General features: G+C 40.6%; 1 protein-coding gene across 3 annotated transcripts in view; it reads left to right on the top strand.

Moving 5' to 3' along the window:
• Positions 1–7457, top strand: part of slc8a1b (solute carrier family 8 member 1b) — a 139959-nt gene extending 132502 nt beyond the window's left edge. For all 3 annotated transcript variants that reach the window (XM_069144287.1, XM_069144286.1, XM_069144288.1), the window contains exon 11: positions 91–7457. In XM_069144287.1, the coding sequence (XP_069000388.1) occupies positions 91–363 (273 nt within the window). In that variant the 3' untranslated portion in view covers positions 364–7457. The remainder of the gene's footprint in view (positions 1–90) is intronic.
• The last annotated feature ends 7648 nt before the right edge of the window (positions 7458–15105 follow it).

Here is a 15105-nt window from a genome sequence, read left to right as displayed (position 1 = left end):
ATAAAAAAATAAAAAAAAGTCTATATGAGCTTTTTCTACTGTTGTACCTGGTCTTATGAAATTCAATCCGGCTCTGCTGATGCTTGACAGGTGGCATGGTCTATCGCCGCCATCTACCACCAGAGCCAGGGGAATGAGTTCAAGGTGGATCCCGGCAGGCTGGCTTTCTCCGTCACACTCTTCACCATCTTTGCCTTCATCAGCGTCGGCACGCTCATGTACCGACGGCGACCGGAGATCGGTGGAGAGCTTGGCGGGCCGCGGACTGCGAAGGTCCTGACCACCATGCTGTTCTTCAGCCTGTGGCTCCTCTACATCCTCTTCTCCTCACTGGAGGCCTACTGCCACATCCAGGGCTTCTAAGATGAGCGAAGACGACGAAGGGAAAACGGTGAGACAGAAGGAGAACATGGAGGAAGAAAAGCAGGGGGAGGTGGACGAAGGGATGGATTTGGAAATCACGGCTCACGGTCTCATTGATCATTCCCTCCCTTTTCACAATAGATTGAATGACGCATGAGTGGATGGATTTCCAGATGAAGGACTGAAAGATGGATTAAAGCATCTAAAAATAGAGCGGAAGGTGGCACGGATGCATGGAAGAATGACAATAACCAAGAGAAGCGTAGGAGCTGGAGAAATTGCTCTGAAGATGGAAACATATTGGGGAAAGGAATACAGCAAGGCAAAGGAATACATTTTTTTGGTATCATTCTACAACTCCAAACCAATCAAGTCAACCAGTCTTTAACCCGCTTATGTTTAAACCCATACAACTAATCTCTAAAGTTCAAAACACACAACCATACATAAATCAAAATGAGTTTTAAACACGAGGAGCGAGACGCCATCGGAGCTTCGAGCCTGGATGTGTGGCTTCAGCAACACCCATCACCTCAATTCTCCTCCGGTTGGACCTCCTGCGTCCACCTACAAGAACTGGCATGAGTGAGACAGAATAACTGCATCTGTATGTACGTGCATGACCAGAACGATAACTGAAAAACACAATCAGAGGAAACCGGATGCATTGCCACAACTGTTTTAACGACAACAAGCTGTGTGCGTGCTGGTGTGTGACGGTGTATTTCTGTGCTTGTGTGTTGTGGGAAGACGGTCAAGTACTGTGAAAAAAAAATAACAGGGCCTCTCGTTTTGCTGTCGCTGCGTGAGACGGAATATGCTTTCGTATCCGAAGTCTTTTTTCGCCTCTCGCTCTCCCGGCCTGTAGAAATGCTGAGTAAGACTCTTGTGTGTGTGCGGGGGGGAGGGGGGGGGGCACATTCAGTGAAGCGAAATGTTTTGAACATCACAGAGATTAGAGATGTAAATACAAAGAGCTTGATGTACATTACACCTCCACTATTTTCCTTCTGAATGTCTTGGTAACGCCATGCGCTCCTGAACGGGCCCTCTTTTTTTTTTTTGTTTCTTTATACTGTAGATGTAAGTGATTTAAGGTCTAAAACTCAAGAATGGGTTAGTGTGCTTTTACCTTTAATAAGGCCAGGTCTGACAAGACAAAAATGGCCACTCTACCGTTAAAAACTGTTAGAGATACTATTATCATTGCATAAATATCTAGGTTAATCTTATGTGTATGTTTGTTTTTTCGTCAACGATGGAATTGCGTTGCCCGGTTTTCCACCAATGAGATTGCCGCCATCATTTGTCAATCATAACACTGCAATAGGCTTTGAAAACTGTAGGTACCACCCTTTGTGAAATCTTCTGTTTCTAAATTGTCTCTGTCATCATTTATCTCACTTTGATGGCGTTTGGTTCACTCAACAGCTTCGGTCAATATCCCCGTGTGTCTTAAGCACCTCCCCCTGGCTGGTCAGCGGACCAATCAAAATCCTCAAGGGCTTTGTAACAAACAACCACTAATCCCTAACCCTGACCCTTGATTTATAATTCTTCACATATATTGGTCTTTAGGGGGCTATTAAACTTTTTTTTTTTTTTTTTTATTGCTAAACCTTCTACATTGATTTCTTAGTTAATAGGACTTTGCTTCAGTGTGACATCAGAAGATGAGGCTACAGGAAATAATGGCTACATGTCTTCATTATATTACCAGACCAAGTATCCACAGTTACCCAAATACTGGAAAAAAGCAACATGCTTATCCAAAGTGATCAGTCAGACGAGGCTTCAACCGTTCTTGGTAGGAGTCGTTCTCAGTTTACTACAACGACTGTCTACACACCAAAAAAGACCATCCATGGTATGTTCTCTTCCAGGCCACCTCTAGTCATTACTACACCTTAATGTACCAGCCTTCAGGCTGGGTGATGAAGGCCTTAAGCAATTAACATCAGACTTTATATAATTTCTTTATTCAAGGATACATTTCGCTCTTGAATGAATATTCCCTCCTTCAAGGGGAATGTGGAAAACAACCATCAGCACTTTACTTCAGCTGCCAGTTTTCAGCCACCAGATGAAGGAATAGTTGGAAAATATTTGCTGCTGGTGCAGAAGTCGATCGCGAACAGATAAATACTGTTGTACTACAAAAGCCCTGTGAGAAAATCGAACATCGGAAACATCTAAACTCAAACGGCCTCAGTTTTACAAGCTCACGGAAGTTTGGAGTCAATAGCATAATAATAACTGGGATATGGGCAAATTGTTTGAATCCTATTACGTATTTGATTGCCTGTATGTAGGAAAACACTCCCCGCAGAAGCCTCTGGGCTCTTTATTGACAAGAGACAAGAAAAAACAAAGTGGAGTTCATAGTTCAAAACAGGCATTATTGACGGATCTGTTTAATATGAGGTGGTATAATTTTAGAATCATGTAAGCAATTTTTTAAATTCGCAAAGTCACCATTGTAAGTTGAGGCTCATTACCTGCGCCGCTACGGTGATCTACCCTGGTTAAAAACTGACTTTATGACGCAAGCCCAAACAGGGATTTGATTGGTTTGATGGAAAACTACACACATCGTATCTCAACCCTCTATTCTAACTGAATTTTGAGCTTGAAATTTATCAATGGACTTTGTGCGCGGTGGGAAAGGGGTCCAACTGCATTTGATTCCATCTAGAGAGGAGCAACGATGGCTTAAAAGGAAACTGGAGGTGTTAGTTACCAAACGTGACCTCAAGCCACAGCCAAGCCTCTTAAAACCCTTCACACTAGACAACTAAAACTTTCAATGAGCAGTCAAATGAACCACAGTGAACTGACAAACTGACATCGTCAGACACGAACAAGCTGAAAATATTCGATCCCAAAACAAAACACATGAAAGGGGCCCAAAAGCATTTTAATCTTCAAGACTATCTTGACTGTCAGAGAAGTTTAGACTTCAGACTGTTAACCATTTTACTCATTCAGCTAAAACTACAGTAATCTCAGTGTACACAAAACTTACTAGAGGCCTACGTAGGCATTGTAAAAGTCCATAGTTTGTTGAATGGCACTACTGTATGCATCTGAATTGGCCAGATTTTCCCTGCTGAGGTTGTGTTTTTTTTTACTTGATATATAATATAATAAATAGTATCTTAAACGTCATCTGTAAAGTAAGTAGTCTGGGTGAAGTGTAATCCATTTTAAAGCTGGCAACCATCTTGTCACAGACAGCTTTCAACCCCTGAGAGGAGAGCTGAGCAGAGCCCTGGATTGGATGAGTTTGGCAAATCCAGAGTATCTTAAGGATAGCCATATACTTTAAATGTCCTTTGTAAAATCCTGATTCACCAAAGGAGTAGCCAACTACTCCATGATGAAAATTTCAAGAGGTAATGCTGCACAGTGGTCCAGCAATGTGTCGTATTACTCTGATGAATCCTCAGTTGTTGCAGTTTTGCACAGCCTGAAAAAAACCCTCAATAGACATCTATATAAACTCTAGTGAAAATATTTTTCCACAACCAACCTAAACTACAAATTGGATGTTGCATTACTTGCATTTGCCAAACTCTGCACAACATGTGGCTCCTCATTAGAGTAGCTGATCTCATGTGAAGCACTTGGAGTGGCAGTTTACCCCTGTTTTGCCAAAGGGAAATCTTTCTATCAGAAACTTAATATTTGCAACCCAAACTGAAAAGGGTTTTCTAACCAGTGGGTCTTTCTTAAAACACCAAATATAATTCATATTTCATTAACAAGCTGAAAAGTGACAAAAAAAACAAAAACAAAACAAACAAAAAAAGGCTGGATGTTGTTTTAACCCAACCCGACTCTTTCTATTTAAATTTGTATGTATTTGTCTCTTCACTGGCATGGAGCTCAAGGTTTATACACTGTAAAAAAGTTATGCTTGCTTGCGTAAAAAAAAAAAAAAAGAAAAAGAAATAACGTAATGGAACTGTTTGCATCGCTTTTTTGAGTAACTTCAGCAGGTTATAAATTATCTTTGATATTGACAAAACATGTTGGATTTACTTAAAATGTGCCCGCTACCTAATTTGTTAGAGTGAACACTAGAGTGAGCAGGAATGACATGCTTGCAGTAACGTAGTCGTTTTGCATCAAATTAATTCGTTGCACAAATGTTCCAGAAGCGAACATTTCTCATTTAAGGTGAGCTCTTTTGCCACGCCGGCTTCATTGCGCCGCCTCTCTCGGTGTATCTACCCGGACCTAAAAAGCTAGTCTGACATGAAGCTAATGGGCAGATTAACGACAGCTTTTCGGCGGGAGTTCGGCCCACGTTGGGAAGCCAAAACGCCTGCTTGACACGGTGTTGGCTGCAGCTGGCAGGATTGCGAGCACCCAGCCAAGACCTTCCCCTTAAAGAAACATCTCCCAGCAACGAGTCACAGCGGCGCTTCAATTTCGCTTCCCGTCTTGGTTCGGACTCCAGAGTCAAAGGTTTCAGCCAGGCCACCGCTGTACATACGGACACTACGAGCGAGCAGGGGGCAGAAAAGGAGCTGTAAATTGCAGTTGTTTTGATTTATGACTTTATTCTTCTACGGTGAGGTTGGAAGAAGAAGCGGGCAGGGGTTTTAAATGAAGGAAAAGAATTGCACTGGTTCCTGTCGCTTACGTGAAACGGCTACTACGTTGTTTCGTCAGCAAAGTTGCTTCTGGTGTAAACAACAACAAGAGATTTTGTGTTTTTTTTTCACTCTTGATTTACACGATAATAATGATGTACCTGATGTAAAAAAAAAAAAAAAAAAAAAGAAACTACAGTGGTGTTGAATCAGTTGTGAACCATTAACGATGTTGCTTCTAATGTAAAGGTTGATGATACGGTTTGTTTTTTTTTGTTTGTTTGTTTGTTGCCTCGTTCGCTCCTTTAACTGACTGTCTGTCTGTCAGACTGAGGAATAAATAAATGCAACAGCAGACAGACGGACGGACGAGCGAGAGGAAGGACGGGCACCGCTGCTGGGACGAGCTGGGCGACGTTGCGGCGAGACTTTGCAACAGCCGAATTGAACTGTTGGAGAAAAACATTACCAGAGCTATTCTCTACCCTTAACATTTAACAAGTACAGTGTGAAAGGAGGTTGATGAAGAGAAGGAGGAGTAGAAGGAAGACGAGGAGAAGGAAGATGATGAAAATGAAAAACAAAACAAAACAAAACAAAAAAAAACGTGAAGTTACAGCCATACATTGATTTCTGGGTCAGTGAGATTGAAGTGGACTTCTCCTGCCCAGCATGTGTATTGTTATGGTGTCTTATCCGTCCCTCTGTGTCTCTTCACCTTCTTTCTCTGTCTTTCTTTCTCTGTCTTTCTTTCTCTGTCTTTCTCTCTCTCCCTTTCTCTCTCTCGGTCTCTCTGCTGCCAAAGTAACCAAAAACAGGCAGCGATCCTTTCGTTCTGTATTTTCTTCCCGTCCTTTCCCTTTTTACCCTCCGTCTCCCTTTTGCCATGTTTTCCATATTTTGGAATGTCAATGTGCTACTTGTTGACACTGTGCATGAATGATAACATGTCTGTATATAGTTATAGAGAATCGTATCCCATTCCCCTGCTGTTAACACAAAAAAAAAGAAAAATGGTTTGAATGTTGTACAGATTCAGGTTTTCCGTTCATCTTTGATTCAGTTACATTTTGTAACGTACGTAGAGCTTAACAACATTTTGTTTTTAATTTAAATGAAGATGCGACGTCTTTTTTTTTCTTTTTTTTTTAGTAACTTGCACATTACTGATTGATTGATTGATTAATTAAGGGTTTTTGGGGGGTTTTTTTTGGTTAAAAAGGCAATATCTGCTGTTATTGAATGAGAGATGAGAGCTTAGGGGAGTTATGTATCTTAAATAAATAATCTATATGAGAGTTGCATGGGTTATTTGTACAAACAAACAAAATAAAAGACACTGCTTGCTACTTCTAATAACGTGGCTGTATTCTCTGACGGAGGATGAGGAATACTGTGTGTACATCTAAAGGTTATTTTGTCATTAAAAAAAATAATAATATTGTGTATATACTGTACAGTGTTATAAGTGAGGTGGACTATATGGCCATCACGCAAACCATAGAGAATTAATTCTACATATTTATTTAAAGGAAACAAAAACGCTCACTACACTCAAGAATGACATATATTGCCTTTTTTTTTTTTTTTTTTTTTTTTTTTTTTTTTTTTTGAGAAGTTGTAGTTTGCTTAAAGCTTGTTTCTATATTTCTGTTTCTCTCTTCCTTCTCATTCATCTCTGGCTGGTTTATTTCATCTTTTGTGTCACCTCCATCTCTCGCTGTGCTTTTGATTTTTCTGGTGTTTCAGATGGGCTTCTGTCAGTTCTCTTGTTTTTTTACGCTGACTCAACAGTATCTCTACACTTGCTCGTGTTCACCTGTTTTCTGTCGTCCTACACGTACACATCTATAGTCACAGTATATATACCTGCGCGTGTCTCCATCTGTCCCGACTCTCTCGAAGGACCATTTGTCTGTGTTTAAGTCTCCATCTGTCTGACTCGGAACCGTCTGTCATTTTTCTTGGTTGCTAAATCCCTCACTTCTCATCTCTTTCCTTAATCCTTCCTTTGCTCCAACACATCCGTGTCATGTCCACACGCTTTACCTCCATTCGTCCTTTTCTTTCTTTCTTTCTTTCTTTCTTTCTTTCTCCGTCCTTCTCTTCGCTCTCACAGGATGTAGTCGGGGATTTCATGTTTGTCAATTTTGATTCAGTGTGGGGTTTTTTTGTGTGGGGTTTTTTTTTTTTTAAATGGAACAATAACCGCAACACTTATAATGTTTGTAATAATGAAGATCATTCTTTTCTCTTTCTGTGTTTCGATTTTTCTTTTCTTTTTTTCTGTTTTTGCCGCTGTTCCTCTGTGTGTATGCGTATATTCATTTTCTTTCATTTTTTTTTTTCTTTAATTAAATTTTGTTGAACACCAACTGATAGGAGGAAAGTTGTTGTATGTGTGTTGCCACTAACTGTGACTGCTCTCCATGGTACATGGTACTTCTGATAAAAACCAATAAAATAAAGTTTGGGATACCCTGTTTCAGAGACCCTGTGAGTCCACTGCCTTTCTACTGTGTGTGTGTGTGTGTGTGTGTGTGTGTGTGTGTGTGTGTGTGTGTGTGTGTGTGTGTGTGTGTGTGTGTGTGTGTGCGCGCTACATCCAATCTGTATTGAAAAACTTTAACATGAAAGCTTAATTATTATGCAAATATCCATTCGCGAGTACATTTTCATTCAGTGGAAGTAAATGGGAAATGCAGCCAGCTCTTCTCTTCCTATCTTGCACTCGACGTCCTCTACAAATCAACATCAATTTTCTTTTATACGTTCCGACTGTTGATGATGTGAATGACGTTTGTCTGAATGGCTGACATGTCATTAATTGGCATCTGACTTGCTCTCTCTTTGTGTCAGTAATGGAGGCGACGGCTGCATCACCGCTGATTAATTCTGTTTTTTTGATCTATTGTCTCCATTTGCTGCTTTTCGCCTTAACACATAAATTCACCAATCTTTTCTTTGTCAGAGGAAATTCAAAAGAAACAATTCAATTTCTATTGAAAGGAAAGTTCTTTACAAGCCATCAAAAAGATAGGACATTATGTGATAGTTAAATCTTTAACTAATGGACTCATTAAATCTGCTGTCTTTATTGAAACCGATTTTAACAAACTGAACAAAATACAACAAGTTCTTGTTTTCAACTAATGCAGCTTCTGTTATGCAGCTTGTTGTGCATTTGTAGATTTTTTTTTTTATAAATTTTCTCACAAAGCCAAAACAGTTAGGTAATGTTAATTAACAAAAACTTTAGTTTTATTTAGTTATTTTTTTATGTTATTCAGTTCAACAAACTCTGATAAACTACTTGAGAGCCGTTGGGACCGATGCTGCCTTCAAATGGCGTTGTGTTTACCGTGTTCAGGAGAAGTCCAGACGAACGCCCTCCTCTTGTGGTATTCACGACCTCGGGGTTTTATGAAAGCTCAGAGATCACGAGTTGTGGCGCGTTTACTAACGTTTTCAGAAATCATCTTGGATGGTTAGTTAATATATTGTAATTGTAGTCATATAGAGTATCTTTGCAATTTAATAATACATGAGGAAAATGTTGATGTTCCAACAGCCTCATCTTCTCCGACACTCATTATGAATTTGCATCGTCGTGTCCTCCGCCTGTCAGCTTGCTAAATTGTTCGCCTCTCTGGCTTCTCTTTCTCTTCAAGTGAAGCTTTTTCTGGCAAATCTGATGAACCATTTGCTACGAATGGTCGATTTATTGATATAAATGTTTAGGACTAATATTGGGATTTCATGTAAACTGAACACTGAGAATTGGGTGACGGCTCTGAAAAACTTCATCACACTTCAAAAGACGACCTGGAAACAACGGGTCATTGACCTTTCTAAGCATTCACTGTAAATACGCTCAAATGCACCTTCCTGATGAAGAGGAGGGTCGAAGTGCACATTTCAGGAAAAAAAAAAAAAAAAAAAAGCTTTTAAAGAAATAAAACATAGAGAGAAAGTCACACAGGTGGTCAGTAGAAAGCCTTTACTGTCATATAACAGCTGACTGATGGAAGTTGTGTGCAGTTTGTTCCTCCTCCTTTACCGCCACTGTGATGGATCGTTACAATTCTCTCGGTTCTCGGTGCCTCGTGATGGATTCTCCCCATCACAATTAAACCTTCTCGCTGTTTGTTTATTTTAATTTCATCATACACGAGTGCGTCTAGTATTTTGGCCATTTGAGATGCGGGAGACTTTGGTGAGTTGTTTGTTTTTATGGCGTTTGCTGCTTGCAGGATGTACAAGTGGGAGTGAGTCACAGCGTGTTTTATGTTGTTACCTGTGTGCTGCCATTTGCCTTGGCTCTTTTCATTACCCACCTACTGCTGGGTCTGTCTAAAATCTCATTACGCCGTCACATTTGATTCCTAGACAGGTTCCCGTGTGGACGGCCCTCCGCTCGAAGGTTAGCGTGCCGGCAAATTATTGCTAATTTACGTCGTCGGCATGCGTGAGCATGGTGGCTGCTGAATGCTGAACGGAGCCCCAAACTGTCAGAAAATCTGCCTCGGCTGTCAAACTGTACACAGCTACTTGCTGGGAGACAAGAGGGCCAGCCTTGATGTTGCTGTTCACTCCTCTTTCTTTTGGCTGTCTGTCAGTGCACACCAAAGCCTATATATTCAACAAAAAAAAAAACAAGTTCAGTTTACAGACTTTCAAAGGTCTCACACGAGCCAGAATGCTTCAAAGAAGGTTTTGAACGTATGTAGCACTTCCTGACGTCCATGATAAATAAAGTTAGTCCGCAACCTTGAAATGTTGCTCGTATTTGCTTTAAGTAGCTTACAAAATGTCTACTTTTAAGATGGCAACATGGGATTTATATCTGCTCTTCTGGTTGGTTTGACAACATTTCAAAGGTTTTGCCTTTGAAATGTCTGAATGGGAGGAGTCTGAATCTGGCTTATTGGCGGTAACCCCCCCGTTGTAGTTAACAAGAGAGATCACGGCTAAATAAATATCAACATTTTTAATCTCCTCGGGGTTTTTTTCCCCCACTAGTTTGATCATTGTATTTGTGTAGTAAAATATTAGCGCTGTCAGGACAGATCTTATTTTTCAGCACAACGGGTGTAATGAATCAACAAAATCCATACCGAACTGATTATCCAACCATTATGGATATCACAGTATTTACTAAAGCATTAAACCCTGCAGTAACATGTTAAAGCCCCGTTTAATCTTATTTTGCCTGATTAGACCTTTTTTTTCCGCAGCCTTCGCTCCTTTGACACCAACGTCCTGTTTCACAGACATGAGCTGAGATTGCTCTCTCCGCGGTCGCCCCTTCCTCTACTCCCCCAAATCAATTTGAGTCTGTTCAAATCTGTCAATGTTCAGAACTGCTCTTTAACGTTTTTGTGGTAGCTTTTGCTTTTAGTTTGTTTAGCATCAGTTTAAGTTGTTGTATAGAGCTTCTTCGGTTGTCTTGAAGAGTACTCGCTGAATGTAATGTAATGTTTGGATTATTATTATTGTAAGCCTTGACCAATCATATTGGCACGTTGTATTTGCTAATGCAGATTGAAACACGGGAGTCGGAGTGTGTCGGCCTATTAAAGAATCGTTGAAATATTTCGGGAAATATTCTGTTTCACCCGGAGTTAGATATCAATATCAGTCTCATCTGTACGTGTTCAGCGAAGAGATGGTCCAGGTTGCGTTACATCTTGCTTCCCACAAAGACAGGAAATAAGGTGATGCAACATGATGATTGAAAGTGACTTTTGTCTTCTTGTCTGTCTGTTCGTGTATTTTTCCACATGCTGTACACTGACTCTATATGTTTCGATCCAACATTGTTTCACTGTCCAGACATTAATTTGGTCCACACACAACCTTCTTAAATTCATTTTTCCTCCCTGCTTTATTTCTGTCTCTGAGTCAGACATTATTCTGCCCCGTCTCAGAAGTCAAGGATGACAGCTTGGTCAGCGCTGGAATAACAATAACTGTCAGACTAGTGCGCAGATTTCGTAATAGAAATGTAGAGACTGCCAAACAGTCAGGAGAGCTTCTGCTGGCTGAAAGTATAAAATGTAAAATTATTTGGCAAACAGGATCGTAAACTTATCATAAACTTTACACTTCTCTGCGACATGAGTTTTGCTTTTCAGCCTTAAACTTCCTGGCCCGTTTAAAAGTACTCTTACAGCCCTTAATCGGCCTCATTGGAAAACAAGAAGCATTAGACATAAATGTGGACAAGGTAAAAGTTGAAATGTGCCAGACTGATATTTTGTGTATATCCTTTTGGTCAGGGATGCAAGAAACCACATAGATTATGATCTGGAGAGGCTTGGAGAGTTATTACTGGGTAACTGAAACTGTGCATGAATTAAATGTTGTCCATCAATGTTCATCAGCCCTGTGAACATGTGGTGTACCCCAGGGTGTGAAACTATTTCGATTGTTGTGTTTTTTTTCCCTTTCACATCTTTGGAGGTTGTTTTTTTTTAAAACTGTCGTGCCCTCATGCCCATCTGCCTCAGCCTCTTCAACTGCTCCATAACTCTGCAGCGAATTATTAGATATTAGATTTAATTTTGATATTTAATTTGGACTTATACACATATTTCACACGCGTTTCATATCTAAAGCGGCTGGTGCCGCTTGCCTACGCTGCCGTTAATCTTGATTTTTGAGCAGCCTCCTTTGAAATTTCAGAGAAGCCATTGGCATATTCCTGAATTAATTATCCTCCTGAGACATCTTCATCATGATCCTCCCCTTTATGTTCTAATACAGTCTTTTCTCTCTCCAGCCCTGTTGTCCCTCGTACAGCGGATCAACTGACATTTGTGCGGTAGAAATGTCAAACCTGTAGGAGGAGGAGAGAGGGAGGGGAGTTCTTGAATGTCTGGGTATGCCAGGGGGTTAGTTTTCAATAATGGGACCATCACTGAAGGTCCGGGTGGAATCGACACGCAGACAAACATTCACATGCATACGAACAGTAAAATATATGTACCTAAAGCCTGCCAGACCACTATTAGGCACTATACTATATATTTGTTTTTCTTTTACCTCTGCAAATTACTACATTCTTGACTGACAGGCTTACAGGAGAGGCATAAAGTACACATATTACCTGTTCACACAGTCGAATTGTAGGGACAGGCCTCCCTGCTTGGTAGAAAGAGCAAATACCCATAATAAGTATAAATGCATTTTATGGTAAAGATTTGGTTTAACCTTTTAAAAACACACCTATTTTTTTTAGGCCTCTGCTCAAAAATTGCATACCCATAATAAAAAGAGTATATCTCTGCAACCACAATAAAAAATTATATAAAAAAAATATATTTTTAATAATAAAGGGAACACTTGTGAGATTTGTTCAGAAGTGTAAATATCAGTATAAACGTCCATATTTTAATAATAGTTTTGCTAAATCTTCTCCCCGGCCCCCAATTGGGGGCCTCTAGGACTTATTGTTAATGATTAAAGCTGTCTGAATGGGATAAGGAAGACAATGTTAGTCGAGAACATTTTGTCTCCTTGATACTTCACGTTCATGTTACAATCAGCTGCCAAATGATAGTACATTCATAAGCTACATTTTTGTTGGAAAATCACAGCCAAATTACCAAAAGAAATGTTTCGATGTTGTAAAAAGAATAACGTGATTTTTTTTTATTTATTTTTTTTAGCTTCAGCATCTGAGTCTCAAATCTCGGAGAATCTGAGGAACTGGTGACCACACCAACAGTCCCTCACTGACGGTGGTCACAGCTCTCAGTCAAGGACCTTTAATGAATACATTGTTCATTGTGATTGATTATCTATTTCAAGCAAGTTCCAAGTCAGTGAAAGTTAATTTTCCTTTAGTGAATCCCGTGGCTGCTATAGGAAATCAATCTAAAAAGCCTTTATGGCTCTGCAATAATGAAAAGTGTATGCAATTTGGAATTAATGGGCTAAAACATGCACGACCGCTGGTGTGGTGCTTTAACGCTTAAGTCTTATTCAACTCTTGAAGCCGCACGAATCAATACTTTTGTATAATGATGATGGATAAAATGTGTGGTGTGAAAGATGATGCTCATCGTGAGGAACCTTCAGAGAATCACCAAAATCTCCCTGCAGCTCTCTGCAGTGTTTTAAGTCATCGTTTTGGTTTTCCGCCAAAACAAATTGTGTCCTCATCAGCCCTTTTTATAATTGCTGGGTGATGCTGGCTAAATGGATGGATTAAACACAAGAGGCGAACTTTTAATTGGTGAGCTTGAGAGGGATTCGTGGACAGATTTTATTACCACTGGAGTACCACTGGCTAGCTGTTTCCCCCTGATTCCAGTCATTGTGCTAAGCTAAATTAGCTGACTGCTAGAAGTAGCGTGTACTTAGCGTAACCAACAGGCAAAAATGGTACCAATATTCTCATCTGACTCTCAACAAGAAAATAAATTGTGCATTTTCCAGCAAGAGACCAAAGCAACACTAAATTTGTCGTTCTTACAAATATTGTTTCTAAAACCTGAATTGGCTTATTGTCCACATCATAAAGTTCCATTATTGCCCAAAAACTATTAAAAAAACCACAAAAAAAAACCACATCATTGAACCTACGTGGCATGTTTCTTCATTACACGAAATATAGTTTACATTATTATGTTCTCAGATGAACAGTGACATCTGCCTCAGCGGAACAACTCTCCACAGACTGTGAAAGTGATTTACGTCATTAGTCGGTGTCGCTGTTTTTCATTCCCATATTTTTCATAATGAAGAAACATGTCGCGCGTGGCTCACTGATGTGATTTGGACAACGATGGAGCTCTACGTCAAAGGAGTTCAGTCTGGTTTTGGATACTTGTGAGTACGATGCCAGCATTTTCTTTTTTCCTCAATCTTTTCATTTGTTGACAATAATTAAAATGTAGAAAATCCTCTCTCCTGTTCTTCATCACTTTACAGTACATCTGTCTCCTTCCCTCGGTCTGTCTCTCCTTCCCTCGGTCTGTCTCTCCTTTCCTTCACTCAGCTCTCTGACCTTTCATCCTCTCTCCTTCCTCCAAACCTCCATTGCTCTTTCAGTCTCTCTCTCTGTGTTTCCCGTCTCAATCGTCTTCCACCTTTTCTTTTGGCAAAAGTTGATCACCAAGTCCTTCTCTCTTTGACTTGCAGACTCCCACACACACACACCATCAACTACAACATCTACTGGCCCACACACACACACACACACACACACACACACACACACACTACATGTACACATGCAAACGCAGGCACTCGACAGCAGGTTACTCTGTGTCAGCGACTGTTCTCTGCTGAGAGGCTGTGGGCGATGTGATGATTTCGAGTTACTGTGGCCATTCTCTGTTGCCGCGGCGACGCTTATATGGCATCCAAATGCAGCATACAAACGCACGCACACTCACACACACACACACACACACACACACGCACGCACACACACACACACTCCGACTACCACGTACACCCCACACTCAGGAATGCAGAGAGGAGTCGGGATAAGCAGCATGTCAACATGCTCTCAATTACACAGATAGATGTGTATAGATCCAGACACAGAGGCTCTCCGCTACCTCTATATGTACGCCCACGTAAACACCAGCCATTAGGCAGAGCTGCCATACTTCAACAGTGACACGCCTCGGCTTTTATGTTGCACGTGGGAGTCAAATTCGGACATTTCGACAAAAACTAAAGTCATTGTTGTTTTGGTTGAATAGTTCAGGAGGTGTTCTCCGTGCAAACGACGGGATCTTTGTTTTTCCTGCGTTTTTGATTTGACCCAAAATCACAGATTTTGAGACCAGTGGTGGGCAGTTAGCAGCCAGTGGGCCGAGTCCGGTCCTCCAGTAAAAGTTTTTCCCTTTCGTGGGAACTTTTTCTGGCCATGTCCTCTTGCACGGTTAATACAGCTGCAGCAGCAGTTTCTCTGCGCTACATGAACCTCTGTTTGAATATTCTACCTCGAATGTGCTGCTGAATATTCCAGTCAGCCAAAACACTCTAAAATGCATCCTTGTCTGTAACGTCCTTTGCACTTTGGCTTGCCATTTTGGATGTTTGAAACATGGCTAGTTGCAGTACAACCTGAGAGAACAAGGTTTTGTTTCGGCATCTAGAGCGCCCCCTGGTGATCCAC

This window comes from Embiotoca jacksoni, unplaced genomic scaffold (assembly GCF_022577435.1).
Source record: "Embiotoca jacksoni isolate LCO1_2020_lvr unplaced genomic scaffold, fEmbJac1.0.p SCAF_12, whole genome shotgun sequence".
In the NCBI taxonomy this organism is placed as follows: domain Eukaryota; kingdom Metazoa; phylum Chordata; class Actinopteri; family Embiotocidae; genus Embiotoca; species Embiotoca jacksoni.
This window is presented reverse-complemented; position numbering and strand designations above follow the sequence as displayed.